General features: G+C 43.3%; 2 protein-coding genes across 4 annotated transcripts in view; one reads left to right on the top strand and one right to left on the bottom strand.

The window, feature by feature from the left end:
- Positions 1–1,061: 1,061 nt before the first annotated feature.
- Positions 1,062–7,676, top strand: fgf16 (fibroblast growth factor 16). The gene is made up of 4 exons (XM_034231184.1): positions 1,062–1,162; positions 1,913–2,194; positions 3,755–3,858; positions 6,356–7,676. Exons 2-4 carry the CDS (start codon positions 1,924–1,926, stop codon positions 6,596–6,598), a joined length of 618 nt encoding a protein of 205 aa, XP_034087075.1. The 5' UTR covers positions 1,062–1,162; positions 1,913–1,923; the 3' UTR covers positions 6,599–7,676.
- Positions 7,677–9,315: 1,639 nt separating this feature from the next.
- Positions 9,316–27,436, bottom strand: part of atrx (ATRX chromatin remodeler) — a 35,418-nt gene continuing 17,297 nt past the window's right edge. For all 3 annotated transcript variants that reach the window (XM_034231060.1, XM_034231062.1, XM_034231061.1), the window contains 8 exons: positions 27,152–27,260; positions 26,883–27,060; positions 26,597–26,788; positions 19,182–19,331; positions 17,052–17,168; positions 11,747–11,842; positions 11,481–11,609; positions 9,316–10,894 (listed from right to left, as the gene is read on the bottom strand). In XM_034231060.1, coding sequence (XP_034086951.1) covers positions 10,679–10,894; positions 11,481–11,609; positions 11,747–11,842; positions 17,052–17,168; positions 19,182–19,331; positions 26,597–26,788; positions 26,883–27,060; positions 27,152–27,260 — 1,187 coding nt within the window. In that variant the 3' untranslated portion in view covers positions 9,316–10,678. The remainder of the gene's footprint in view (positions 10,895–11,480; positions 11,610–11,746; positions 11,843–17,051; positions 17,169–19,181; positions 19,332–26,596; positions 26,789–26,882; positions 27,061–27,151; positions 27,261–27,436) is intronic.

The following is a 27,436-nucleotide window of genomic DNA, read 5'->3' as shown; positions in this document are numbered from 1 at the left end:
ACTCCCCCTGAAGACGGGGTTTTCCAAAAACAGCTTGAAGGAGGTCTAAAATAACATGCCTAATAGTTAAACGGTGTTATTGATGTAATCATGCCCTGCCCTCCCACCCGTCCTGCTGTCACTGATATCTCAAGAACAGTGAACTAATTAAAACACTCCTGGAGTTTGTTTTCATTTCAATCCTCACACAGAAAGAAAGTCTTCTCTAAACAGCTGCCTCTCTCTTTTTTTCCCTGTGAAGACACAAGTTTGGACCCGTTGCCCCACTGTGCAGAGAAGAGATGCAAAATCCCCATTCAATCATAAATCACACCTATTATCCATTATTCCTGTTGTGGCTTTCTCTGTGTTCCCTTTCATGTGCATGGTTGCACAGTTCACTTTACACCTGAACAAAATTAAATAACTTGTGGTGTAGCTCACATATGATGTGAAGTAAGTACATTTATTTAACAGTGTTGTTAAGTACAGCTTTTGCCATATGAAAAATATGAACATAACAGATCAATGTTTATGATAACACAATAAAGCTAAAGTGTAACTTGTTATTTGAGTACATGTAAGGGTATGTTATTTATATTATAGCAACAGTAACTATACTTTTCAGATTATGTTTTTACATCGTTTTTTATGACACACTCTTTTATATATTTATTAGGTAAATTGTTGATTGTTGAATTGAATATTTTCTTTTTATTCCTACTTTTACAAAGTAAGTATATTATGTGAATGTTTCCCAAACCACAGCTGTTAAATCAGGGAGGACATTTGTTTTAAAGTAGTTAAATGTATACCGGTATATGTTTACTTTCTGTGTGTGGTTCTTCCGCTATACTGTTTCATCTAGCAACATAATTAGTAAGCAGCAACACTTTTGTGGAGAAGCAGTACTTATTTGAAACTTTAAATTACATCTTAAAGAAGACTCCAGAAGTGCATACAGTCTCTGCTGCAGTCAGATTTGATACTACACGTCATCAGCTTTTGGATTTTCCTTTTTTTCCCTTGCTTGCCAGTAGTACAAGTGGTTTAGCTGCTGCTTTGCTGGAGCACATTGCAACCGTTGAGCAGAGGGGCGAGGAAGCACCTGCTTCCAACGAGGAGGTGGAGAAAATGCTCTCATGAAAACGACCAGTGGTTGGCACTGACACTTCTGCACGAGGTTAGATGGCTCTGAGATTAAACTCAGGTTATTTTGATAATCTTCTGGGCGCGAAGCCTTCGCCTGATACTTTGTGGTTTTCCTTTTTTTTCTTCTCCAGGAGAGCCTATGGTGTGACCAAAAAGCAGTCACAGTAAATTATGGATTGCCTTTGTGGTGGAGTGGTTGTTGCAGTTTATGATAAATGTAGATGTTCGGCTTTGTGTCAGCTACCAGTTGTGTTCGAGCAATGATGATCTTCGCTACTGCCTCTGTGTCGCATTCAAACAAAAATAAAAGTGTTGGGCGATATGGTTTTATCAGACAGCCTCGGACCGCGTTCAGGAGCGCAGCAGGAGCTATGAGGAGACACTGCTGGACTCGGATTTGCTTGGTCGGAAGATAGTTAGATCTTTGTGAGAGCGCAGTGAAAAACGCGTAAAGACAGCGGCACCATCAGTGGTAAAAGTTGGACTGAAAGTTCACATTCAGTGAGGAAACTGATGCGCGTAAGAAGGGATGCCAGCCAGGCGTGGCTTGTGTTTGAATATCCAATGTGAGAATACGTGGGGAGTATGTATATAATAGAGTCTTTCCATCTGATAAACAGATATATCAAACTGATGATTATAGCAAAGGACGATCAATAAGCTGAAAGGACGCTGCTGGTTTTGGTGTCGCATGGCGCGCTGGGTACGCTTTGGACTTGTGTAAACTTTACTCTCTCCTTGAGGCACCGAACATTTTAAATGCCTTCGCTTAATTTGACAGCTGTGCACACAATGGCAGAGGTCGGGAGTTTTCTGGGGACAATCGACTTGGATTTACAAACCTTTCCTGCACTCGGGACTGTGCCCTTACCGGAGCCTCCAGTGGGCTTGAATGATAGGCTGGGGCAGATTGAAGGGAGGATGCAGCGGGGGTCGACGACGGATTTCGGGCACCTGAAGGGGATCTTGAGGCGACGGCAGCTGTACTGCAGGACCGGCTTCCAGTTGGAGATATTCCCCAATGGGACTGTGCATGGGACAAGACAGGACCACAGCAGATTTGGTGAGGATACTTTTCACTTGTTGTTACAATATTCGTTATATTGAAGATGTTGTCATATTATACTGCTGTCTCAACTGACAGAAATTGTTTATTTTGTCATCAACCATCAATTTATTGCAGCCAAACAATAATTGTGAAGGAGGTGTAAATTAAAAGGTGTGAATATGGCCTCGGGTAATCTCAAGGAAAGCAATTATCAATAGTTTATTACAAAATGTAATTACAATTGTGCCATGTAATATATCATGTTCCCTCACTTAAGATAATTTCCCCTGCTGTCACTCTGAAACTGGGTGAAGTGAGTTTAATTAGGAGCCTTTTTTTTCCTGCCGCGCTCCCCAGTGAATGCTCGTGCGTCACAGTCACCTGGCCACACACCTTTGCGCGTGGGGGGCAGGTGTCTCTCCTCAGCCACGCAAACAAGCAGCGCGTGCGTGAGTCACCCTAACAGCAACAGTGAGCGCGCGCACCGGCTCTGAAGATTTGGTATCATTAATGTAAATGGAGCGAGGTGCGGCTCGCGGGAGAATGATAAACAAGTGAGGTCAGATACGCACATGTCTCGCGCCTCATATCCATGCAGTCATCTCTCGCAGGTGCAGGCCGGCTCGCTCGTTGCGGGGGGAAAAAGCGGAATAACCCTAAATTAAAGCATGACCACTGCGGAATTCAGGGAAGTTTAATGTTCAGACTTGAGCCAAAACAAGCCGGTGTACAGGGATGGGTGGTCCGCGTGTTTGTTTCTGGCTTCACTTAGATTTAAAATGCAAGGTCTTTGTCAGAGCTGCATGGAAGACGTGGCTTTGATTAAAGGGATATGAAACACACTGTTCACCCCACAAAAAAATTAGAGGGATCTTCTCTGTCATTCTCTGGCATCAGATGAGGTCGGAGAGATGGGGACCAGGTGGCTGTAAGCCGGCCTCTGCCAGTCAGCTCAGCCAGCTGGATCCTCTCTGACTAACCTCTGCATCACAACAGCCAATAGCTTTTAATTGTACCACTTGTTTTCCTGCCTTTGAAGTACATGTTCACTTTACTGTAACCTTCAGTGAGTCAGGAGCCCACTAAACAACAAACCCACATCTCAGCTTCTCCGTCTGTATTAGTAGCCACTGGGAAATCCCAAAAGACAGGATGCACACTTTTATAGACACCACAACCTTTTAATGTAGTGAGTGATCTATGTGCCTCAGACCAGGAAGTTAGAACATCTAAGAAATCTTTATCTGGTGCATCCGCTCCGTACATGTGTCCTTTCAGCTGTAATCAATGTCAACATAAATTATGTAGTGGCCTTACAATTGCATTTATTTTCCAATTGTGGAAGGGAGATGCAAGCATGTTTATTTTTCTTTGAACCTGTTGGAACAAAAAGTCACATTTCAGGACATAATGTGACAATAAAGCAAAAGTAAAGCTTCCAAAATCAGTTCTCTGATGCATATTTTGACTGGTGTGATGTCACATAATTGGAGGCCACTTGTTGCTGGGGAGGGTCTTCTGTTTGTGGGCTTTCTTGACTGTTTTGTGCATTGTGTGTGCTCTGTTTGACCTCAGGTATCCTGGAGTTCATCAGTCTGGCAGTTGGTCTGGTCAGCATCAGAGGGGTGGACGCTGGACTCTACCTCGGCATGAATGAGAAAGGAGAGCTCTTTGGGTCGGTGAGTCAAAAGAAAACCCTTCTCCGTTCATTTCCAACCCCGCCCTCACTGTGCAGCCCGGGGTCTCATTCACAACAAGTCTGCCACTCGACAAACAAGACTTGTTTTACAGAATGCACTTGTTCACAGTGTCTCGTAGAGAGTTACACTTTTTCTTTTACAATATACGTCAGTAGGGAGCTATCAAAAATATGTTTTCAGGAGAAATCTGAGAGTTGGTTTGTTATCAAGGTTCCCTGTACGATAGGAAAACTTCAGTGAGACAAAACAAGCCTGTTTCTTTTATAGAGTCGCACACTCTGTCACACACTTCCCTCTCCTTTTTCTTCACAATAGGGACAGATACATTTATAAAGGAATTAGATCCCAAGTTGAACAGGAACACTAGCAAAGAAAAGAAAAACAGAAATGTATTATTCTTGTATTTCATGTGAAGTCTTTGAAGGAATTGCAGATTGTGCAGCTTTTGAGAGCAAATCTACCTCTTCCTTTAGTTTTGAGATGTGCAGAAATATTTACATATTTTCCCAGAGTGGAGACAGGAGTGTTTGGAGTCTCTTTGGATGTGTGCTGTGGGTGAATTTGCTGGAGATTACCTCTTTGTGCACAGCTGGACTCAAGTTTTGTCTGCAGTGTTCAGCATTAAAGACATCTCTTGTGCTTTGCTACAGTAAATGTAGCATCAAAAGGATATTCATTTAATCCTGGCAATCTTTCTCTCGTATGCAGTTGGTATCTGGAGACAGAAAGAGAGAAGAGATAAAGACAATGAAGGGGAAGTATGTGAGGGTTACCTGTATCAGGTGTCTCAGGGCATTACCTGGGGGCCCCTCAGGGCTCAGACTCCCCCCGGGCTCTGAGCATTTTGAACAGAGGCTACTTTTAAGCACGGCCATTATGTTGAAAGTGCAGATATTGTTACGGCGTGCTATCAGAGTCTGGCATCCTGGAGCCTTGACCCTGGGGTAAGGGGGGGGGGGTCGGGTGATGGTGGGAGGTGGTGATTTGAGGGGGGGTAATTGCACACCTGACTGAGTCACCTGACTGACAGAGGGATGTAGACACGTCTGTCTGTAGCTGAGAGGCCAGAAGGTGGAGGGGGGTGGGGGGACAGGTAAAAGGGTGCTTCCGCCCCACAACAGCAAGACCTCGGTGAGCTTTTGATTTGATGAGGCGTGTGTGTGTGTGTGTGTGTGTGTGTGTGTGTGTGTGTGTGTGTGTGTGTGTGTGTGTGTGTGTGTGTGTGTGTGTGTGTGTGTGTGTGTGTGTGTGTGTTGTGTGTGTGTGTGTGTGTGTGTGTGAGTGAGTGAGTGAGTGAGTGAGTGAGTGAGTGAGTGAGTGAGTGAGTGAGTGAGTGAGTGAGTGAGTGAGTGAGTGAGTGAGTGAGTGAGTGAGTGAGTGAGTGAGTGAGAGAGAGAGAGAGAGAGAGGTTGGAGCTGGCCCAGTCATGTGCCCTCAGGGCTGTGTTTACAGACAACAGTTTCACCACATAGCCGCAGCCAAGCAGAGCCTGACAGCCAATCAACAAAATTGCTGCTGGAATAAATACTTGCACAAACACTTGTTAGAACCGTACTGTGTGTTCAAAGAAGGGACTGGCCGTGTACAGAAACCACATGAAAGTTGTATTTAATTGGAAAAAAGGGGTGGGATAGTGACACCTTTAAAAAAAAGTGGTTTGCATTTTGCCCCCGATGATACCCCAAATTCAGCTGAGGTTGGACCCTCTTGCTGCATGACTGAATTGTCTTGGCAGGAGAGTAGCTCCAGCCCTGATGTCTCTTATTGTTCTCACACACTCACTCAGCCAGCACACTCTCACCTGCTGAACCCACAGCCATCGCTCATGCTGCACTGTCAGTGAAGACAGAGGCTGTGAGAGCTGCTGTGTGTGTGTGTGTGTGTGTGTGTGTGTGTGTGTGTGTGTGTGTGTGTGTGTGTGTGTGTGTGTGTGTGTGTGTGTGTGTGTGTGTGTGTGTGTATGTGTGTGTGTGTGGGTGTGTGTGTGTGTGTATGTGTGTGTGTGTGTGTGTGTGTGTGTGTGTGTGTGTGTGTGTGTGTGTGTGTGTGTGTGTGTGTGTGTGTGTGTGTGTGTGTGTGTGTGTGTGTGACAACATGAGAGAGCGAGGGAAGATTGTTGCATCACGGGGAGGGAAATAACTCCCCATGCACAAGGAGAGGTTAACAGGTCCGAGGAAAAAGTGTGGGGCGTAGAGTGGAAAGCAGCTCGTAATGACTTCCCCTCTTTTGTCATAATAAGCACCTGCCTTAATGAGTTTCTACCGGTTCATTTCAGCTTTCAAGTGCGCTCCTGAATAGGTTAATAAAATACATAAACTAGCACACTAGGAGGAGTGGCATCATCCATTTCAATCTCAGCTGCATTTCTTTCTGTTTAATCATGATTCTGTTGCAAATGTACCTTTCTTTTTCTCACTCAGCGGCGTGTATGCAGGCCTTTAGCACGTGACTAATGATTTGTTCTGTCCACCAGCAGAAGCTGACAGCGGAATGCGTGTTCAGGGAGCAGTTTGAGGAGAACTGGTACAACACCTACGCTTCGACGCTGTACAAGCACGCGGAGACGGGACGCTTGTACTACGTGGGCTTGAACAAAGACGGCTCGCCCCGGGAGGGCAACAGGACTAAAAAACACCAGAAACTCACCCACTTCTTACCCAGGCCGGTGGAGATAGAGAAGATCCCTCAGGCGTACAGGGACTTATTCCAGGACAGGTGACCAGTGCTTACGCTTGGAGAACTGCTTTCAGAAAGAGAGGAGCAGAGAGGGGGTGTTGTGGATATTTTGGACCTGGTACAGAACTGTTTACCCTCAGCTCCCCCTGAGGTCACTGTGTTTGCGCCTCGGCCCACCGCCAAGCACTGACATAAACATTGAATGTCGGCGGGAGATGTTATCTTGTAAAACCACTGCATGGATGGAGGAGGCCCACATGACTGCTCAGCTGTGGGGGGATCAAATCAGGTGCCATGTTTTCTCAATAACCACTTTTAAGAGGAAAAGGCATAGATACTGAAGGGAATGGTTTTGGCACTAAGATGGTGGGGGGGAAATTAATGGTGGGCTATGAGAACACCATTAGAGACTTTTAGGAGTTCAACGTGACGGGAAGCACCGCAGATGTAACTATGTGCATTTGTCATGCACTATATAGAGTTAAGGAAGGAAAGGGGCACATTCCACATACACAGGGATGGATATAAGAAGAAACTGTAAAGTGACAGGGTGGGATGGTCAGGTAGAAGAAGAATGTCTGTGAGGCAGAGAGCAAACTATTACAAGACAAACTGGACTTTTATTAAGTTGACTTTAAAATCAAAGATAAGAAAAAGGGGAATGATTGAATTCATTGAAGATGAATGCGTGATAGATGAAGAGCACTTACTGCACATCCCCTCCTCGATCTGTAGGCTCACTGGTAGTCAGAGTCTAATGATCTCTTTTACCACATTTTAAATATCAAATGGCGTCTTGTAGCATTTGTTTGCCATACAGGCTATCAAGAGTCGGGACAAAAGCACTTCTCTGACTGTGGTTGTAAACAATTGTGAGGGGATTTTTTTAAAGGATGGTGACTTGTAATGTTCATAGTGTCCGGAACATTACTAAAAATGCAAGCAGCAGAGGTGTACATATGGGTGATCCTATTTATGAGATGTACAATATATTTATTTTCTACATATAAAGTATAAATATATATATTTATTTATTGCAAAGACTTTATTTTGTAATGAACTCGGACTGTAGATTCTACTGAAATTACACATAAAAAACTGCAATGAACATGACAATAAAATTGTCCTGCTAGAACTCATTGTGAGAGACTATTTTTCCTTGGATGAAAATCTGATGTACCAATTAAAACCAGATATAGAATCGATGTGAATGTTGCATTTCTTTACTTTTGTTTTCAGCCATGCTAGCTGAATGATAATGTAGGCCAGCTGGACTTCGGTCCAGACTGAAATATCTCGACAACTGTTGGATGGATTGCCATAAAACATTCTACGAACATTCCCGGAGGACGAATTTAAATGACTTCGGTGATCCCCTGCCTTTCCTCCAACACCACCACGAGCAACACACTGATTTGTTTTACCTGATAATGAACACACCCATCTTAATATTACAAATATATTTTCTTTGTTCAGTCTAGAAGGTTAACGTTTTGCAGAAATGTAGATAAGTAAATCATTATTTGGTTGCTTTTTGTTAAAATACCTCAAAATGTTTTTATAGCACCAGTTGCATGACATGTTGTCCTGCTGTCCCAAAGATGGAGGTAAAAAGATACATGCAGATTTTTTTCCCAGAGGAGAACATGATACAATCCCATGCCAATTTGCCCTCATAAACCCTTTACCAAGTAATGTACACAGGCCCTCTCTGTCTCCATAAGGACTTAGTCCGCCTACATCCACCGTACAAAATCAGATTCCTTATGCAACTGGATCCTGGCTCCTAATTGGCTTTACACATCAGCATGGATTTAGAGCAGTGATTGGTTGTCCATTGTGGGGGCCTCACAGACCATAGTGTAGTCTACAGCCTACTCAACAGACAGAAACAGCTGCCTGCTGCTCACACAACCAGCAGGGATGTGCTGCAAACCTAGAGTGGTGGTAATCTGGGGCTGTGAGGGGATGGGATCAACATTTCAACATCTGCAATAGTTGTAATGTTTCTCTACTGGCAGATATCTGTAAGCTGTGAGAGCAAGCTCCCCTTGGGGGGAGGGAATGGAAAAGTCAAAGACATGCAGGGGAAAACCCTGGCAGACTGAGAAATGAAAACAATACCGGGAGAGGGAAAAATAGATGAAAGATTGAAGGGAGAAGAGAGGGGGACTAAAGGCACTTAGTGCAGTGGGTGTGAAATACAGGGACACTGCATTAGGATGCATCAGCTATCTGATAGAGAGCTCTGTATTTAGGGAAGTGGAGGGACTTAGCTTAGCTTCAGTTTAGCAAAAAGACTGGAATCCGTCAGAAAAGGCTCACCTGGCTTTGTTAGAAGGTTAAATACATCCGTCCATCTTACGTAGTCCCCTAAAAATGCCTGAAACTTATATTTTACCTTTCAAATTACCTGCCAATTAGACATCTTGGTTACAGTTCTTTAACACCTACATGTATGGGCCGCATATGAATAATAGTTTTTTTTTCTGGGTCCCATGAAAACCATGACATTCTATCATCCCCGTTACCTTTAGACACACATCTGCCTTCCTCAGCTCTCTCAGCTGTTAATGTCTAATAAGAGGAACATGTGTCATCAGATCTATTTTAGATATAACATAAATAATATAAAACACCACCAGTTCGGCTTCAGGTATGAAAACTCTTACCTGCATTCCCCTAAATGAATTCAGTCAAGTGTGGAAATCATTGGTCAGTCTTTAAGTCCTTTAACAGAAATGACTCAAACACAGGAGCTGCTCATCATTTTGGTCACTTTATTAAATGTTATATTAAATACTTATCAAGATAAAAGCAGATCAAACTCATGGCAAATCATGTCGGTGTATTTGCTAACATAAGAACATTCTTAGAGGAGGGCAAACAAGTTTCTCGACATTTATGAAATACAACTTGTGCAAACACAGGATCTGACTAGAGACAACATGTCTTTGAGAGAAATATATTCCTCTTGATTAACAGCTACACCAGTTTAAGCATTTAGAAGCAAAAATGTGCCAAAGTAATATACATTTTGGGCGCCTGGTGAGACTAGAGTCCAGAAGGCAACTCTCACAAAGCAGAGAAAACACATCAGCCAGATCTGTATTAACATTTCCTTCTTTACTTTATCAAATCCATGTGAAATACAGAATTAAAACTTTGACAAACAAGTAAAGGGAAACATTTTGGGCCCTCTGATGTCCAGCTGACGTGGCTGTGCTTTGTGAGACCCAGTCACTCACCCGAGCTCGGGATCAACACAAGTGGAACATAAACAATGAACAGGACGCACAGTGCTATGCTAGACAACACGTGACGATGAGCAAGATGTTACAAAAAGGTCATAGGAACCGGCAGGCAGTTTTTAACAACACAAGCATTCCATTATCATGTTCAGCAACAACTAATGTAAACACTTAAAAGCATAATAGAAAAGATACTCAACAAATCTCAAATCTTTACAGAGCTTTTTTTTCATTTTTTTTAGGAAATTAATAAGGCCATCATCTTTTTTTCGGTTTTAGTCAATTTCATGTCTCCCAAAAAAAAGCAGGACTTGGCAGCACCACCAGTTTCTGCTTTGCTAGATATTGGTGAAGGAATCTACAGAGGCTAATGATCTTGTAGAGCTTTAGATCAGAGTCACCAACGGCAATGGTCCCACTCAGGTTTAGTTTAATTGAAAACAGTATAAAAAAACTGAGTTTGAATAATAAGGAACCCTCCTTTTAGAGAAAAAAACAAAATGCTTAAAAGCACTGGGGGGTAACATGAGTTTGTCATTAAATACATGAAGGAAATTAAGATATAGAACTTGAATAACATTAAGGCGGTATATACATTTTTTCCTGTTGAAATTCCTCAGACCCATTTCACACAGTCATTTATAAATTATATTCCACCATGTCTCAGTGAACTACAGAATAAAGAACTGAGTGGGTCCCACTCGGGGCCCCAGTGGACAGCAGCCTCAAACTCCCCCGCCCTCCGCCTGCTGCACCGACTGCTCTGAGCTTGTGGCGATGTCACGGTGTGTAACAGGGACCCAGGCCCCGCTCCGACGGGCCCCCTGGGAGCCGGCTAGCTGAGATGGGCGGTGAGGAGCCGTCCCTCTGACCTACAGGCCCTTGGAGGGACCCGGGTTCTTGCCCATGCCCCCCAGGCCGTGGAGCTGCTGGTAGAGACCCACCAGGTCCATCTGGCTGAGCCCAGCGCCTCCCATCATGCCGTTCTGCATGGCCAGCTGCTGCAGGTAGTTGGCCTGGTTCTGCATGGCCAGCTGCTGCTCCTGCACCTTCCTGTTGGTGATCAGCTTCTGAACGTACATCATCAGCTGCGAGGAGACAGGGGAAATAAGAGTGTCAAGAACAAGAGCTATCATGTCAAACGTACAAGGCAAGATTAGAGTCATAAGAATATGTAAGAAGAGCCATTTACTTCTCCATTTCCTTTAAAGTCTGACCTGCAGATTCTTGCTGATGTAGTTTCTTTTTAAGAGCTATGATGGACAGCATACACAATTACATGTGTCTATTTGCAAATCAGTCGTTGGCGGGCCTACTGATCGGTGCATCTATACAGACGCTGCAGTCCTACCTTTCAACTTCTGAAGGTTAAAGTATTCAGTTTTGCAAACAGACATTATCAAAATGTCCCTTTTGCCCTTTCTTAGTGTAAAGGACTCTATTACATTAGGTTTAACAACTTTATGAACTTATTAAACTGTTCTTAAGGAATGAATGAACAAATGAATCCATAACATTAACGAGTAAGTGTCCTTTAAGCACCATTGTTTAAATATAATGTACAACATTTTGTCAATATCTTTGGACAATTCTTCCATTTACTTGTCATGATAAACAGCCTGCTATTAAAGAGCTGACAGCAGCTTGTCTCCGAGTCCTCAGAGCGGTCCTTACCGTCTGCTGCCTGGTCAGGACGTCCCGGTACACGGCCTCTCGGTGTTTAAACTCCAGCTCCACGGTGGACTGCCGGCCCAGAGCCATGGACTGCACCTGAGCTTCATTGAAGGAGGGGTTCTCCTTCCACTGGGGGCAGAGGGGACGGCTCACATGTTAACAAACACCATCCCAACCACATCATTCCTCCACTTCCATCACGTTTCAGACCAGAAACAGAAAAGTGACTTCTCAAGACAAATAAAGAATCATTTCGTCACACTCACCACTCTGCCGATGATGTCTTCCAGCGGCTCCCGTGTGATAGACTTCAATGAATTTGTTGCTTCGATGACTTTCTGGCGTCCCTGGTTTATCAGGTCCTGAACACAGATGAAGAAGACAGGTGAGCCTTCTTCTCATCTTCACCATAAGCATTGGTGACATAGCTGTGAGAAATAACTGGTGAATATTTAATAGGGGACGACCAATTTTCAGCCTGGCTGATTATGGTCTGCAATATACAGCAGTCTTATAATACTTATATTTGTCTGTATCCAATTACTCAAACAAGATATATTTACAGACCAACTTGACAAATATTCTCTATGTCTTTAGTTAACTCTCGCCACGCCAGCACTAGGGTTGACGCTGCTCCTTCAGGTGCAGCTTCAGTTATCCAAGTAAACAACTTAACACACATTAAAACATGGGGGCAGTTGGTAAATTATTTAAGATGTAACCAATTATTTGGATATTTAACAACATCAGAAAAAACACAACACCCTTCTCAACATTGTTATGACTTTTGAGCAGTGTTAACGCGTAACTGTAACGCCGTTATTTTGGGCAGTAACTAGTACTCTAACGCATTACTTTTTAAATGCAGTAACTCAGTTACCGTTACTACATGGTGCGTTACTCCGTTACTCCGTTAGTTTTTTTTATATAGTCAACAGCCAGGCGAACAGAGATGAGAACTGTACTTAAGTACAGTACTTGAGTAAATGTACTTAGATACTTCCTGTGTCACATGCGGAGACGGGCTGTGGGCGTGTTTGTGTTGTTTACTAACAAGACTATCATGGCGGCGGCGGAGCTCAAGTCTAGTTTCTCCACCTGGAGATATTCTCACTATTTCACTTTTGTCGAGTACAAAGAAAAGAACGTTTTAGTTAAATGTAAGTTGTGTCTTGGCGGGTTAAAGATCCTATCTACTGCCCAAACCAGTCATTCAAATCTCTTAAAACATCTGCAAAAACAACATGCTGGGACGAAGCTAGTAGCTAAGACCACAGAGACTCAGCCGACGCCACTCCACCTCCACCTAAGCAACAGCGGCTGGATTTTAACCAAGGGACTGCTAGCCAGGGAAAAGTCGATAAAGCCATTGCACGGTATGTTGTAGAACACATGCAGGCTATTGCTACAGTGGAGTCACCCGCTTTCAGGGAGCTAGTTAGCATGATAGCATGTCCGGGCGGCACACGGCATATGGGACGGAACACTTTTTCCAACTACCTGGAGAAAGAATATACAAAAATGGAAAGCCAGCTAATATCGATGCAATCCAGATTGCATATAATGCATGTCAAGTTGATCAACAGATTGTATTATTCTCCAATGCAATAACAGTACTGAAATGAAGGCTATACGGGCATTAATGGGAGCCCTTTTTTCAAGTAACCAAAACGTTACTTTTCACAGTAACGCATTACTTTTGTGTGTAAGTAATCAGTAAAGTAACTAAGTTACTTTTGAAATGAAGTAACTAGTAATGTTCAGGCATGAAAACAGGTCAGGGGTGAAAAAGGTGAGAAGGATATTATCCCTCTAGGGGGGTCCAGGGGCATGCTCCCCCGGAAGAAAATGTTGAATATTCCATATTTTAAAGCATCAATCTGATGCATTTTGAGATGCATTTTTTTTTGCCAACCTGGGGAGAGCTGGAGAAACTTAACTTCAGCCATGAGTCAAAAATATTATGGCCTCCTTACTAAGTATTATCAGGGATGCAAACTCATCAGGTATGGAAAAGGTGACAAGGACCCGAGCCCCCCGACCCCACGGAATATCGGCTTTAAAATGAGGAATAACAGGATGTTAGCAGTCAGAACAACTAAAGCAGCAGTTAGTAATAACAGAAACGCTAAAGAGTCACATCTAATAGAAATATATAAAAGCATTTATTTTAATTGTGTAGCTGTCAGTTTATAATTTTGGCAGCACTGTTGAGCATTTTGAAAATCTATTGTCATGCCTCTGTGCAAGGCTTAGTCTTTCTATCTTTATGGCATCTGGTGTAAAGTAAATAAATTCATAAACTCAAATACTATAGCCTACTTGGGTACATTTTTGAGATACTTGTACTTTATTTAAGTATTTCAATGTTTTGCTACTTTGTTCTTCTTCTCCTCTACAGTTCAGAGGTAAATGGTGTACTTTGACTCCACTACATGTATTAATACCTTTAGTTACTTTACAGGTGTGGATGAATGATGGTAAATCTAATCAAGTGTTGAATCAGACCTTAGTTCCACCTGGAGTAAATCCACAAGCTACCCTGCAGTATACAAAGTCATTCAAACTAGCTGCACCTTTACCAGCTTTGAGAACACTTTCATGATCAATCATTATAAAACATATCATATATATTATTCTGTAATGGACCAATCTGCACAACGACTGCTTTTACTGTCGCTACTTTCACTATATTTTGATGAGAATACCAGGGTTGCCAACTCTCACGCATCTGGCGTGTGACACACGCTTTCACTCTCAATCTCACGCTCTCACGCTGCCCAAACTATTCTCACGCCAAAAACAAGATGAACCAGCGATCGTTTTTGGTTGGTTATTTACAATGTTGAGTTGACAGCTGCTCAAGCTGTCGATCCGCTCCCTACCCGCCCCCACCACTCTTAACAACGTTAACAGACAGCAGAGCAGTGGGAGCCGGTTGGTCAATCCCCGACCCGTATTGCGCATGCGCAGATCTAAGATCCAGTAGAAATGATAACAAGTAAAAGTCTGCTGCTTATTGTTCTACTAGACCAAAATATAGTCAAAGAGTATATGAGAGTGAGACTGTGTTAATTAATATATTTGGACAATATATAATGGAAACAAACGTGTTTGACTTTCATTAGTGAATGAAACTGTGTGCCCTTTATAGTCTGTGTCCAATATTGTGTATTTGTATATATTGTATATTTATCCTATATATATGCTAAGGTCCCGCTGCTGACACGATAGCAGTCATTTAGTGCACATATGTAATTAAACCCATGATATCAAAATCTCACTCCAGCCAGGTACCCAAAGTTGGCAACCCTGGAATACTTTTCTACTTTTACTTGAGGAACATTTTGAATGCAGTACTTTTACTAACAGAGTATTCCTACACTCTGGTACTTCTACTTTGACTCAAGTACAAGACCTGAGTACTTCTACTTTTACTCAAGTACAAGATCTGAGTATTTCTGCTTTTAATCAAGTACAAGATCTGAGTACTTCTACTTTTAATCAAGTACAAGATCTGAGTACTTCTACTTTTAATCAAGTACAAGATCTGAGTACTTCTACTTTTACTCAAGTACAAGAGCTGAGTATTTCTGCTTTTAATGTCAAGTACAAGATCCGAGTACTTCTACTTTTACTCAAGTACAAGATCTGAGTATTTCTGCTTTTAATCAAGTACAAGATCTGAGTATTTCTGCTTTTAATCAAGTACAAGATCTGAGTACTTCTACTTTTAATCAAGTACAAGATCTGAGTATTTCTGCTTTTAATCAAGTACAAGATCTGAGTACTTCTACTTTTACTCAAGTACAAGATCTGAGTACTTCTACTTTTACTCAAGTACAAGATCTGAGTATTTCTGCTTTTAATCAAGTACAAGATCTGAGTACTTCTACTTTTAATCAAGTACAAGATCTGAGTATTTCTGCTTTTAATCAAGTACAAGATCTGAGTACTTCTACTTTTACTCAAGTACAAGATCCGAGTACTTCTACTTTTACTCTAGTACAAGATCTGAGTGCTTCTACTTTTACTCAAGTACAAGATCTGAGTACTTCTACTTTTAATCAAGTACAAGATCTGAGTACTTCTACTTTTAATCAAGTACAAGATCTGAGTACTTCTACTTTTAATCAAGTACAAGATCTGAGTACTTCTACTTTTACTCAAGTACAAGAGCTGAGTATTTCTGCTTTTAATGTCAAGTACAAGATCCGAGTACTTCTACTTTTACTCAAGTACAAGATCTGAGTATTTCTGCTTTTAATCAAGTACAAGATCTGAGTATTTCTGCTTTTAATCAAGTACAAGATCTGAGTACTTCTACTTTTAATCAAGTACAAGATCTGAGTATTTCTGCTTTTAATCAAGTACAAGATCTGAGTACTTCTACTTTTACTCAAGTACAAGATCTGAGTACTTCTACTTTTACTCAAGTACAAGATCTGAGTATTTCTGCTTTTAATCAAGTACAAGATCTGAGTACTTCTACTTTTAATCAAGTACAAGATCTGAGTATTTCTGCTTTTAATCAAGTACAAGATCTGAGTACTTCTACTTTTACTCAAGTACAAGATCCGAGTACTTCTACTTTTACTCTAGTACAAGATCTGAGTGCTTCTACTTTTACTCAAGTACAAGATCTATACTTATACCACCTCCGTTTATAGCCTATGAAAAAAAAACTATTAGAAAACGAAGGCTAAAGCTAACGTTAGCAGATAGTGACAATGTATGCTAGCTAGCTAGCTCAACGATGACAGGGAGCTCTGCTCTGAACACCTGAACGGCCCGTTCTAACAGCTGTTCACCAGCGGTCCAGTCTGTACCACAGTGACTCCGGACCGCACAGTTAATATTAACGAACGCACCCGTAGGTAATGTGGCTGCTGAAGCTAGACCATCATCGCGGAGCAGCAGAGCCGACAGGCAGGAAGACTCGAGCACACAGCTCGCGCTGCATTATAATATATAAAAAAAGAACACCATGCGTGTCATGATGGCACATAACAGCTCGCGGCCGCAGATTACTCCGGGTCCCAGACCCCCCCATACCCCAAAAATATTTTTATTGCAGATCTACATGAATCACACAAACGACCTATTTTGGATTCAAAACGGCGAATTTCGCCGAAAGGTGAGTGATTTTCATGCCTGAATGGAAACTAGTAACTAGCACAACACTGCTTTTGAGTGATTAAAAGACAATTCATTTCAATAACTTCTTATTCGATTACTGAACTCAATGCCTTTTATGACTATTTAAAGGGTCCGTGGGAGGATTTCTCACATGCCTTAATTACAAGAATTAAATCCACAGTATTTCTACATTGATTCGAAGTTGTGATTCAAAAACACAAGTTGCCTCTGAGAGGTTTTGTCCTTCATGTCTCTGAGATGGGCCACCGTGTATAAATAGTTGCCGTCCCAGACATGGAGCATTATGAAGCGTCGGCCGGAGGAGCGGGAGAGCCGGCTACTAGACTGTTGTCACAATTAGCAATGGGGTCTGAGGAATGTGGGGCGCCATGCCGTGGGGGAGGAGAGGGGCATGTGGAGCTCATTACTTACCTCCAGCTGCTGGTTGGACATGGAGGCCAAAGCCGCCATGTTGAAGGAGAAGTAGTTGGAGGCGCCCATGTCCATCTGAGGGTATCCCACCTGGTAGTTGGACTTCACGAAAACACCCTGAGAGAGGAGACAGTAAGAGCACCATTACAACTCTGCAATAAGGCAGGTTTGAAGAGCCACCAAGTGCATGATGGGAAACACTTGTGCAATCACTGTGGTTAACCAGGAACTAGGACTGTGTCTAACCACTCATTCATTTATCGTCGATTGTACTGATGAGTCCAAGCTAAACGATTCATATTTTTACAAACAAATAAACTTAGATCGCCTGTTATATATAAGGTCATTTTATTTTGACAGTTTGTCAGTTACACATCATAATTAATAAATAGATACAATAAATGAATAGCAATGTGCCCCATCGTTCTTTAACTTAAACCTTTCATTCATTTGATCACCCGATTTGTCATATCTATTATTTTTATTTCATTCTTTACACAACAAAATGTGCAACAAAAAAACCGGCAAGAACTAAATACAATTAGGTTTATGTTGCAAATTGAGTTTCTATATACATTTTTTTTAAACAGGCTTGGTTGAGCTCCTCCCTTTATGTTTTATCAGAAACAACAAAGCTCGAACTTAAACTGTGTGTGTGTGTGTGTGTGTGTGTGTGTGTGTGTGTGTGTGTGTGTGTGTGTGTGTGTGTGTGTGTGTGTGTGTGTGTGTGTGTGTGTGTGTGTGTGTGTGTGTGTGTGTGTCTTGTCTCAGTAAAGGACAGCAGGATGCCGATGTTTGTGTAATTGAGCGTCTGCTGCAGATGGTTTTCCTGTGCCCTGTAATCTGGCCATCCGGTATGTAGGTGTAAGTTTGTGTCAGTGTGTTTGGCTGTGTGTGTTTCTGTGTGTTGGGGGCCGGGGGGGGGGGGGGGTCTTTGGACCAGGTCAGAGAGACAGGTGTGCAGATTTAAACAGTACAAAACAACCACACTTCACTTTTGGGTTTGCTATTAACAAGCAGCCACTCAATGTAACTTGGGCTGCATTCTCAGATGCTCTGCAGACGTCATACTCCTCTCCAGACAGACACAACACACACCTGACTGCTTTTCAGACCTAACATTTATGACGAGTCTCTCTAGGCTTCATACCGAGCCGAAGTAATCCCGGTGAGGTTTAGTTTTGGGCACATGATCATGTTCTCGCAGTTTTTCCCCATTTCATGAGTTGCAAATCTGATATTTATACAAATATCTTTCCCTGGCCGCCACCGGCCTACCCTTAAGTTATGAAGACATTAGCAGAGGCCGGGTTTCCTTCCAGTTGTTTCTCCTACAAAGATCACAGTGTACAGCATCAAACCGACCAGCCTCTCGTGAGGGAAAGTGACTACTTGCTCATCTTTAGAGAACATCAAGATGCAGCGAATGCAAATGCAATTCTGAAATCCTCAACATGGTGCCATTGTTTTTGAATGGGAAACCCCCTGTTCTCTTAAAAATCACAGGAGCTCTGAGGGAAAAGCCGCTTAAGGCTCACAGAGGGCAGAGGAGGGAGAGCGTGTTGGAAAAATAATCATTAGGATGAATTAGAATCTAGGATTACACAGGGGGGGGGGGGGTGAGACCTACAACTCACCCCAACCATACACTTCTCCAAATAAACCCCACTAATTGCCCATTGATTTGTCCCACAAGAAACAAGAGGGAAGAGGAGGGGAGGTGCACGAGAAAAGAAGAGAAGGTCCCTAACCCTCTATGGACTAATCGTACTCACAGACTACTGACACTGCCTCTCAGGGGTTTATAGAGCAGAACACCAGCCGGGTGGTGGGCCAGAACAACCATCCCACTAATAGGGGCGTCGGCCCCGTCACCTGCTTACTCCAGGTGATGAAAGGATGCCACAGATCTAACGCTAAGTCACACTTCTTGAGAAATAACCGTGGGGCCTTACAAAACCTACCTTGCACTTTGGTTTCAATTTGGAGAGTGATGGACACAATGCTAAGTGCTGCCTGTGCTTGCCTATGATAATAGAACTGGTGGATATACCAGTGTAAAGTGTGTGTGTGTGTGTGTGTGTGTGTGTGTGTGTGTGTGTGTGTGTGTGTGTGTGTCTCCATGCCTACCTTTTTCTCTGCCTCGTACTCGGCCCAGGCAGCCTTGCGATCCTCCTCGCTCAGGGCTTCCTCCCCCTTGTGCTCCAGCAGGGAGTCGTGTTCATGGTAACACATGATCTGGTCCTTGTTATTCTGCAGCATCTCAGCCAGGAAGGGATCCTACAGCAGGCAAGATTAGATTACCTTTAATCGTTTGGTCAACAAAACATCAGAAATGACACCAATTTCATTTGTAGAATGACAATGTCCTTAGATTCAAAAAGTTATTTTACAATCATTCAGTAGTCACCGAGTTCCAAGTTGACAAGTTCCACGAAATTAACCAGAGACGTAGCAATCACATCATCCACCTAAACCATGATGCTCCTGAAGGATCACCCACAATGCAACACATTGAATCGTAAACACGGTCTGCTTGGATCTCCAGCCTCAGCGACAGGAAATCTGCACTGAAACTAGACATTGATTTTGTTGGAGGAGCAAGAAGACCTTTATTCTGTAGCTTATCCGCACCGAGCAAGATTTTTGGATCAAATTCTGCAAATTAGCTACAGTTAGCACCTGCTTTGGTATTTTGGAGAAAGAAATAGGTCTACAAAATAGAGTACAAATCCTAACCTCTTAGTTCTAATGGATTTTAGGCAGGGAGAAATGGGCTTGCCTGCAAAGAGGATTAAAAGAACATGTAAAAAGCCAAAAATAAATAAATAAATGAAGGTTTGGGGGGGGCTCTGGTTTCCATGACTACACTGTTATTGAAAACAATACCTGAGTAAAATGAAGAGAGCTGGGCCAGGCTATGCTCACACAAACATGGTTTAAATTACTCTCTGTGCAGCACGTTTGCTTTTCTTTGTCTTGACTTAGCTTTACATTAAGCTGGAACTTTGCAATCTGGAAACAACGTCATGCAGGGGTTGCATCATTGCCCCGCACACAGAGCCACTGAGAGGGGCTCAGCTTTCCTCTCCTGCCCTGCTCGGTCTCGCTTTGAACTGTGACAATGAGTGTGAAGTTGCAAACAAAATTAATCATAGATGTCACTGGTATTAAGGAGGAGAAAAGGAAACCCCAAACTATGAAATTAAGCAGTGATTGCAGACCTGCATTGAATAAACAGAAAATAAACACCAGACCAGACGGGGTGAAACTGGATCTCTGGAAGGGGGGGGGGGGGGAGCGGCATGAGAACGACACAAGAACCTATTTTTAGGCCTCACAACTCTGGAAGTGGACAGAAAAGGTGGCTGAAACAGGTAGGAGGCGCACACACAGATTCACACCCCCATACCCATCAACCCCAAACACTGAAAAGGGACTCTGCTACTCGAGACATGTTTATGTTTCCCAGCCATCGCACTCAATCAGGACCAAACCAGGCCACCCCTGAGCAACCAGACGTGTGGAGCAGCGGCACAGCCAGAGATTCAACTGCTGTTCTTCTCTCTAATTAGGACATAAAAGCACCGAAGAGCCTGTTGGCATGACTCTCGTAAAAAGGCATTCATTGGTTTTTTTCTGCTAACATAGGTGGGCACAAGGTCAAATGAAGGCCATGACAGCAAAGGCACAAGACACATATCTCAAAGTCCATATCGTCACTTGCATGTTCAAACCTGTCAAACTATTACAAAATGATGTGTGCTTAAAATATTTGAACAATGCGTCATCAAAGTTGTCAGTGTCTTTATATTTGCTCAGATATTTGCAGGTGTCATATAATCATTCATTCTGAAGAACACCGGTTGCTCCGCTCCTCAGAAAGAGACTGAGCCTAAATAAGATCGGCTTAAAATATTTGTGTATCTACTGAGGGTTAAACTATGAAAACACTGCAATATGTTGATCCCGTCTGTGGTGCATGCATGAAACACCAGGTAACGGGTCAGTGGAGCTGCACTGCAGGTTAAATGACAGTACAGACGCTCCTTCTGGAACCCAGTGCATTCTGGGATACCCAAGTAATCCCCACCAGCAACGGCTCTGGGGTGGTCCGGTCCATCTCCGACCCCAGTGCACTCAATGTGTGTGTCCCGAGCCAGCACTAATGATCGGAGGTAAACTGACCTGGGCTATTGTCATCCTTATGGAGCTGCATGGTGAGGCCTATCACTTTACTGCAGGGGAGCAGGTCTGAGACGCTGGGTGGGCAGATGCTCAGACAGAAAGGAGGGAAATTACCCCACTCAACTTCACTTGTATTTTTTCCCCCCCTTTAAAAAAAATATGAGCAGCAGGGGGAGGATTTGGGGGAGGAATTTTGGCATTTGGCATCATAGAGTGTTTGTGTTTTCAGATTTAATAATGGAGTTGGCTGTCCACATCTGAGGATAAGCTTAAGTAAGTTTAAACCAAAAGAATCTCAACACATTCAGCCTCAATCAGCGTGTGATAATCTGCCGTCTTGATTCTGAACAGCAGTGTTTACTTTTATTCAACAAAAGGTCTGCAAATGTGCCGCTAATGTAAAACAAGTTTGTAGCTGGAGGTATTGGCTTCATCTGACTGCTAAACAAAAACACAAAAAGGGTCAGCAGAGCAAAAACAACTTCATTAGTATACTTATCGCACAAGGCATCCAACATATGCATGACATTTACCATCACATGAAACCCTTTCCATCGAGAGAACAATGTATGCCCTCCTTAACACAAAGTCTTGTACATGTATAGATTACAAAAAGGGCTAAACGGCCAGCAGTCCATAAATGATGTAAAGTAGTTCTGTAACTCGGCAGCTCGCACATCAGAAAGAGGAACATTTGAGAGTCGACATAAGCGGGCCTCATGTGGACTTTACAACTTGGCACAGGCACCAACGCGTACTTTACCAATAGACTTTAGGTGGCGCTGAACTGTAAAAGCTCTGATGCAATTAAACACCCGCCTGCATTAATAGCTCTTGGTTCTATGCTACAGGATTCCTGGCCGCATGATCAGATATTTTCTCAAGCTGAGAACATTCGCAACCATGTTAACCCAATTTCCTGCCCCAAACGGCTGCCTATTATATAGAAGCCTTAAACTAGAAGCTTAAAGGAGGGTTCCACATTTATTTTATTTCTGTCATTGCCACAAAAATAAACCTCCACTTAACAGAGAAAAGACCTCACAGGAGGAATTTAATGTGCAGGAGAATGAATTTCATGGAGATATGAAGGGAATATAGATATTAGATCGTAAAACAAAAAGAGAACAATACAAAGATAAGGGGAAAGAAAAGACACATCAGGAGGAAAATAAGCCTAAAAGTGACAAAGGGAGATCTTTTGTTGTCAGGCTATAGAAGCCAGTTACTCGAGTTGTCCAGGAACTTTTGAATGTTTTCAAAGTGGCCGTCTCTGCCAGAAACTGCATTTGACACACAGGTGCGTTAACCATAGCAACAGAGGGGCCAAGATGGGATCCCGACAGCAGGAATGCGAGTGTCTGAGATATTTGTAATACCTAAACATAGCCAGTCCAAAGTGTCCGTCTCCCTCAGCAGCACACAAGTGATACACATCACTGGCCTGATGAACAGTTTCTCAGCTTTTAACTACCGGCGCTGTCCCTGACATCAGGAGGCAAGCCCTGCCCTCACGACCACGTCGTCTTTACACCCTGCAGGCTCTGCTCACAAGGCAGGTTTATCTAGCTGTCACTCAATTAACAAAGAAACAAAATCATGCATGTCACAAAGGGCTAAACAAAGACAATACACGTACCACATTCCTATAAAAACAAGCCTCGGCTAGCAGCAGTTTGCAACAAGGACCTGATCGAACAGCTGGACGGGCAAGTCGGGGGGGATTCACCACGAGTCCACTAAAGCATAATGGTGGGACTGTACTGGGAGGGGAGAAAGTCAAACAATGGAAATTGGTTTCTCAATAAATCCTAAGTGAGAAGCAGGCTGTGCACTAGTTGTGGTTGAGCACATAGTGTGGGAGTGGAGAAGTGGCGAGGATGCCAGGCTTGGCCGTTTCTCATGGGATGCTCTGCAGACTGAAGGCCAGGTTATGCTCCAAAGAAGAAGTGGTTCATAAGATGTGTTATCCAACCGTGTCCAAAATCACAAGTGTTTATGGCGGTTTAATCGGCCACACCGGAAGGCGGGGCGAAAGGACCGCAGCCATTGTGAGTAGTAGATGCAATATCGCTTAAAGTGGGGACAATGGTGCACACATTCCGTCTCTAATGGGAGGTATTAATTGTGTTGCACACGTTGTACATGTGAAAAGTGACCGAAACAGTTGTGTAAAGAAAAAAAAAGTTTGGCAGTTCAAACCCTGGCCCCCTTCTCACCTCCGCACAGCTGGCCAATTAAGGCGCAAAGTGGGTGTGAAAGTCGGATTGTCGGTTTCAGAGAAGTTACAGAAATTAGGGGACACAGACCCCGAAACGAATATTACAAAGATGTGAGGTAATGGTCATCGTTTAAAAATTGAATGTCCATCACTTTGATAATAAATTATTGGTTTCAATATTTTTTTAACAAAGGAAAAGTGAAATTCTGTGATTGCAGCTCAATTAAATGTGAACTTTTTCTGGTTTATTTACGAATCGGGGGGGAAAGAGATACGAGGACTTCTCTTTGGCTTATGGAAATGACAATTTCCTCTTATGTCAAATGACTAACTTAATTATACATTTAAAACAAAAATCAACACTGAACATGATTGTTAGTTACAGCCCTAGATGGGAGGGGCTTCATCATCTGTACGATTGTATGACACGTTTCTGTATGATGTTCCTTTCAAGACCTTCTGGCAAAATGAGGTCCCATTTCGTGTGTTCAGTGTTCTGTACATTTCTACGCTCATTGTTTTATCTGGTGATGGTTTTACAATGTCCTGCTCCCTAACACTGCAACACCACATCCTATTCAAAAGAAATTGGTTTCATTTTTTTTTAAAACAACCAACTTATTGCATGACAAAGTTCAACAACCACACAGCAATTCGTCATATAAAACGTCAGCAGCACTTCCATCTCCACGGAGAGTAACAGAGCAGAAAGCAGCAAACAAGGGCCACGGCTCTCGCTTTTTCTTCACCTGCACAACACGGTCTCTTGCTCTTACCATCATTAGTGTTCTCTCCACCTGCAATGCAACAAGCCCAGGCATGTGTTCTGAAGGCTGGCAAAAAAGCATTCTGGGAAGTATGACAAACCACTTACCCATGTAGACATAAAATGGGCAAACTGAGGTTGTCTACACCAGAACACTAATTTACAAAGATGTCAGCACAAAATAAACCCTGTACTTCAACCAACATCACTGACTGGTGATATTTAATGCTCAGGGGATTTTCCTTCAAGGTCAAAGTGACTTCCTACCCTTAATGAGACAAGCATGGTGTGGCTTATTGCACCAGTCTGCTCCTGTCTACACTGTAGTTCAAGTGCAGCCTCCCCACAGCCTCAGTGTACCTGACGGAGCCTAATGACCACTGCAGCCATAACCTGCTGAGAGCACAGACAGAGAGCGACGCCCACAGCCTGACCAACAACGTGCAGCAACTTTTGCAGAGAATGCCTCAAAAGAAAAGAAGTCAAAAACATTACTCTTTTTTTTAGATGGTGGAGACGAGTGCGATTAGCAAGAAATGGATGAGGGTGTCTTGGGACGGGTGGGGGGGGTCAAACTCATGTCTGGACTGTGAGGACCTTCTTTGTCATTAGGAGGAAGTGCCCTGCTTCCTTTGTCTCCAATTAGTTTCTCTGAAGAACGCAGAGACATCTTTAAGAGAGGGGTTTAAATAATGACCCTTCATCATGCAGGGTAGGCCAGAGGGAGAAAAAGAAAAACAACTTTACTCAGCTCGCTTTGAACATTTAGAGGCAGAGTGGCAAGTTAGGGCAACAGATGGTCATGAAGCGGGGTAGTGGGGTAATGGTGGACAGGAAAGAGAGAGCGAGGACATGGGGGGGGGGGGGGGGGGGGGGGGGGGTGTAGACTGAGGTGAGAGCGATGCAGGATATTAGCAGGTGGCAGCACAAAGGGAACTGAACCGTAGAGGAACTAGGGGGTCGTATTAACATTAAAAAGTCAACTCTTCAGTGAGTTTTTCCTTACAACAAGACTGTAAAGACGAGGCCAGAAATAAGTCAACTTAGCTTCTTATTCTTAATATCCAACACCGAGTGTGACCCGAGCTCTAAAGCAATATGCCCTTTCAGGCTGAGGAGAAACAGCAGTTCCCAGTGTGAAGAAGTACAGAACTCCCTGTGCCGTGGCGCGCTTCAGCCTCTCCTTCTGTGCAGAGCATTTTCTGGCTGAAACTGATGGAGGGTGTCTGACTCATCTTCAGATCATTCCAGACGGCAAATTCCTTCCGTAATACTGCAGTCCTGCTGCCACATCATAGTTAACCCCCTGGCCAAAACAGGTCAGCTTGTTAAAGAGCTTGTCAGCTTCTCCGTCTTTAATACTGTGTCACATGAATGTCAGTGGGCTCATTAAAGATCATACACATCTAACAGCTCAATGAACACATATTTCCTCTTGAAATCTCCAACTGTGCTGCGCTGCACTGTAATAGGCGACTTTAGAGGAATATGGAAGGTGAGAGCAATGATATCAGCTGCCGGCTGAGTGGATTCACGCAGCGCTCCTACCTGTTAATACCCATGAAGGGAATAGCGATAAAGATCTTTAGACAGTGTAAATGGAAAACAGATTTGCCATCAAAGCCTCTTGACTGTCCGCTGAAAGACCCAGCAACTCGGATGTACAGTGTTTCCTTAATGCACTGTGTTTACAGATACCCAGGTCAAACCAAAAACACGCAAGTACAACCACTTAAGGTGATCGGAATAAACCAAGAGACTGCATGAAGGGGGAAAGAGTGGGAACGGGTGGGAGTCATTCAAAAGATCAACAAAGAAGTAAAAGACGGCTGAATGAAAAAAGAGGAGTGAGGCTTTATAGCGGGGCAGAAGCAGTGTTGCAACGAGAAGACTATTTAGTAAATAGCAGTAAACACAGAAATCTGTGCAGCTGTGCGGGCTTGGATGGCCCATTTAAGGGCTGTGTGTTCGTATTAAACTCCGGGGGTCCCAAATAGTGACAGAGCACCTGCATCAAGGGGATTACGAAAGTAAACGAGAAGAAGAAGATGGATCCCGGAAAGGCCATGCAGGACACAAGCTGGCATCGTGTGTAAATACAAGTGCTAAACTTCAAAGGAGAAGAAACTGCTTGGTGCCGGTTTGGAAAACAAGCAAAGACGATTTGACCACTGTTAATAGGTTTCAGCCGGCTTCTCTGCATTTCCTCTAGGGATCAGTCTCAGGAAAACCAGGACATCTCAGTCCATGGTTCGTCAAAGCCCAATAAGATGTATGATTTATTCGAACGACAAAAGTATGTTTGGTACCACTTAGAAGCATATTTGAAAAAGCTAAGTGCATAGTTGGCATACATATCTGCGTGTTTACCTTAGGAAGCAAGGGCGTGGCTCTCTTGCTCTTCTTCTCCGAGGATTCTTCCAGCATGTCCGGGTCGAATATGTAGAGCTCCGTCAGCTCGTTGGTTGTGAAGTGCCTCTCGATCTGTTGCTGGTCCACCACCCGGAACGACAGAGACTGTTTGGTTACCTGCCGGTCGTAAATCTTGTCCTCCATTGTACCCTGGAAGAAGAGAATGAAATGGGAGACAGTCAAGAAAGAAGAACTACATGTTAACTTTAACAGGAAGTAGTAGATAACAGTTTCATGAGCTCACCTGCGCCAGGAACCTGTACACATAGACGGTCCTAATCTGGCCAAAGCGGTAAACCCTGAAGATACTCTGGACGTCGTAGGAGGGGTTCCAGGAGGCGTCGAAGATGATGACCCTGTTGGCTCCCACCAGGTTGATGCCGAGAGAGCCGGCTCGCGTTGAAATTAGGAACAAACGACCCCTGGGAGAGAAAGCATGGGAGATGTGCTGAGTTAGTGCTTTTAAATGCATCGTGGAACCATTTCAAAATCAGTCAAATGTCAAATGTCTACCTTGGGTTATTGATGTCATTAAACTCTTCAGCCCACTTCTTCCTGGTCAAGGCGTTGGTGGAGCCATCCAGGCGATAGTAGTCGATGTTCCTGAACCACTTGCCTTCACCTTCACAGACAATTGAGTTACAGTTAAGACATCTGCTCTGACTAACATCTACATGTGTCCTCTTAAAAACTTCAAAAACAAACTTGGCCCTTTCCTTGTCAAAAGGATTTAGTTTGGGTATTAACAGACAGCCGATAGATGGTTGTGTTGGTTAGAGGCCAGCCGTGTTTAGCCTT

Source organism: Gymnodraco acuticeps, unplaced genomic scaffold (genome assembly GCF_902827175.1).
Source record: "Gymnodraco acuticeps unplaced genomic scaffold, fGymAcu1.1, whole genome shotgun sequence".
Taxonomy (NCBI): domain Eukaryota; kingdom Metazoa; phylum Chordata; class Actinopteri; order Perciformes; family Bathydraconidae; genus Gymnodraco; species Gymnodraco acuticeps.
This window is presented reverse-complemented; position numbering and strand designations above follow the sequence as displayed.

Bases quoted from the DNA above. Each gene is read 5' to 3' on its own strand.
- fgf16 (XM_034231184.1), top strand. From the start codon at position 1,924: ATGGCAGAGGTCGGGAGTTTTCTGGGGACAATCGACTTGGATTTACAA. The intron at 2,195-3,754 runs GTGAGGATACTT...GTTTGACCTCAG, and splicing joins ACAGGACCACAGCAGATTTG to GTATCCTGGAGTTCATCAGT. The intron at 3,859-6,355 runs GTGAGTCAAAAG...GTCCACCAGCAG, and splicing joins AAGGAGAGCTCTTTGGGTCG to AAGCTGACAGCGGAATGCGT.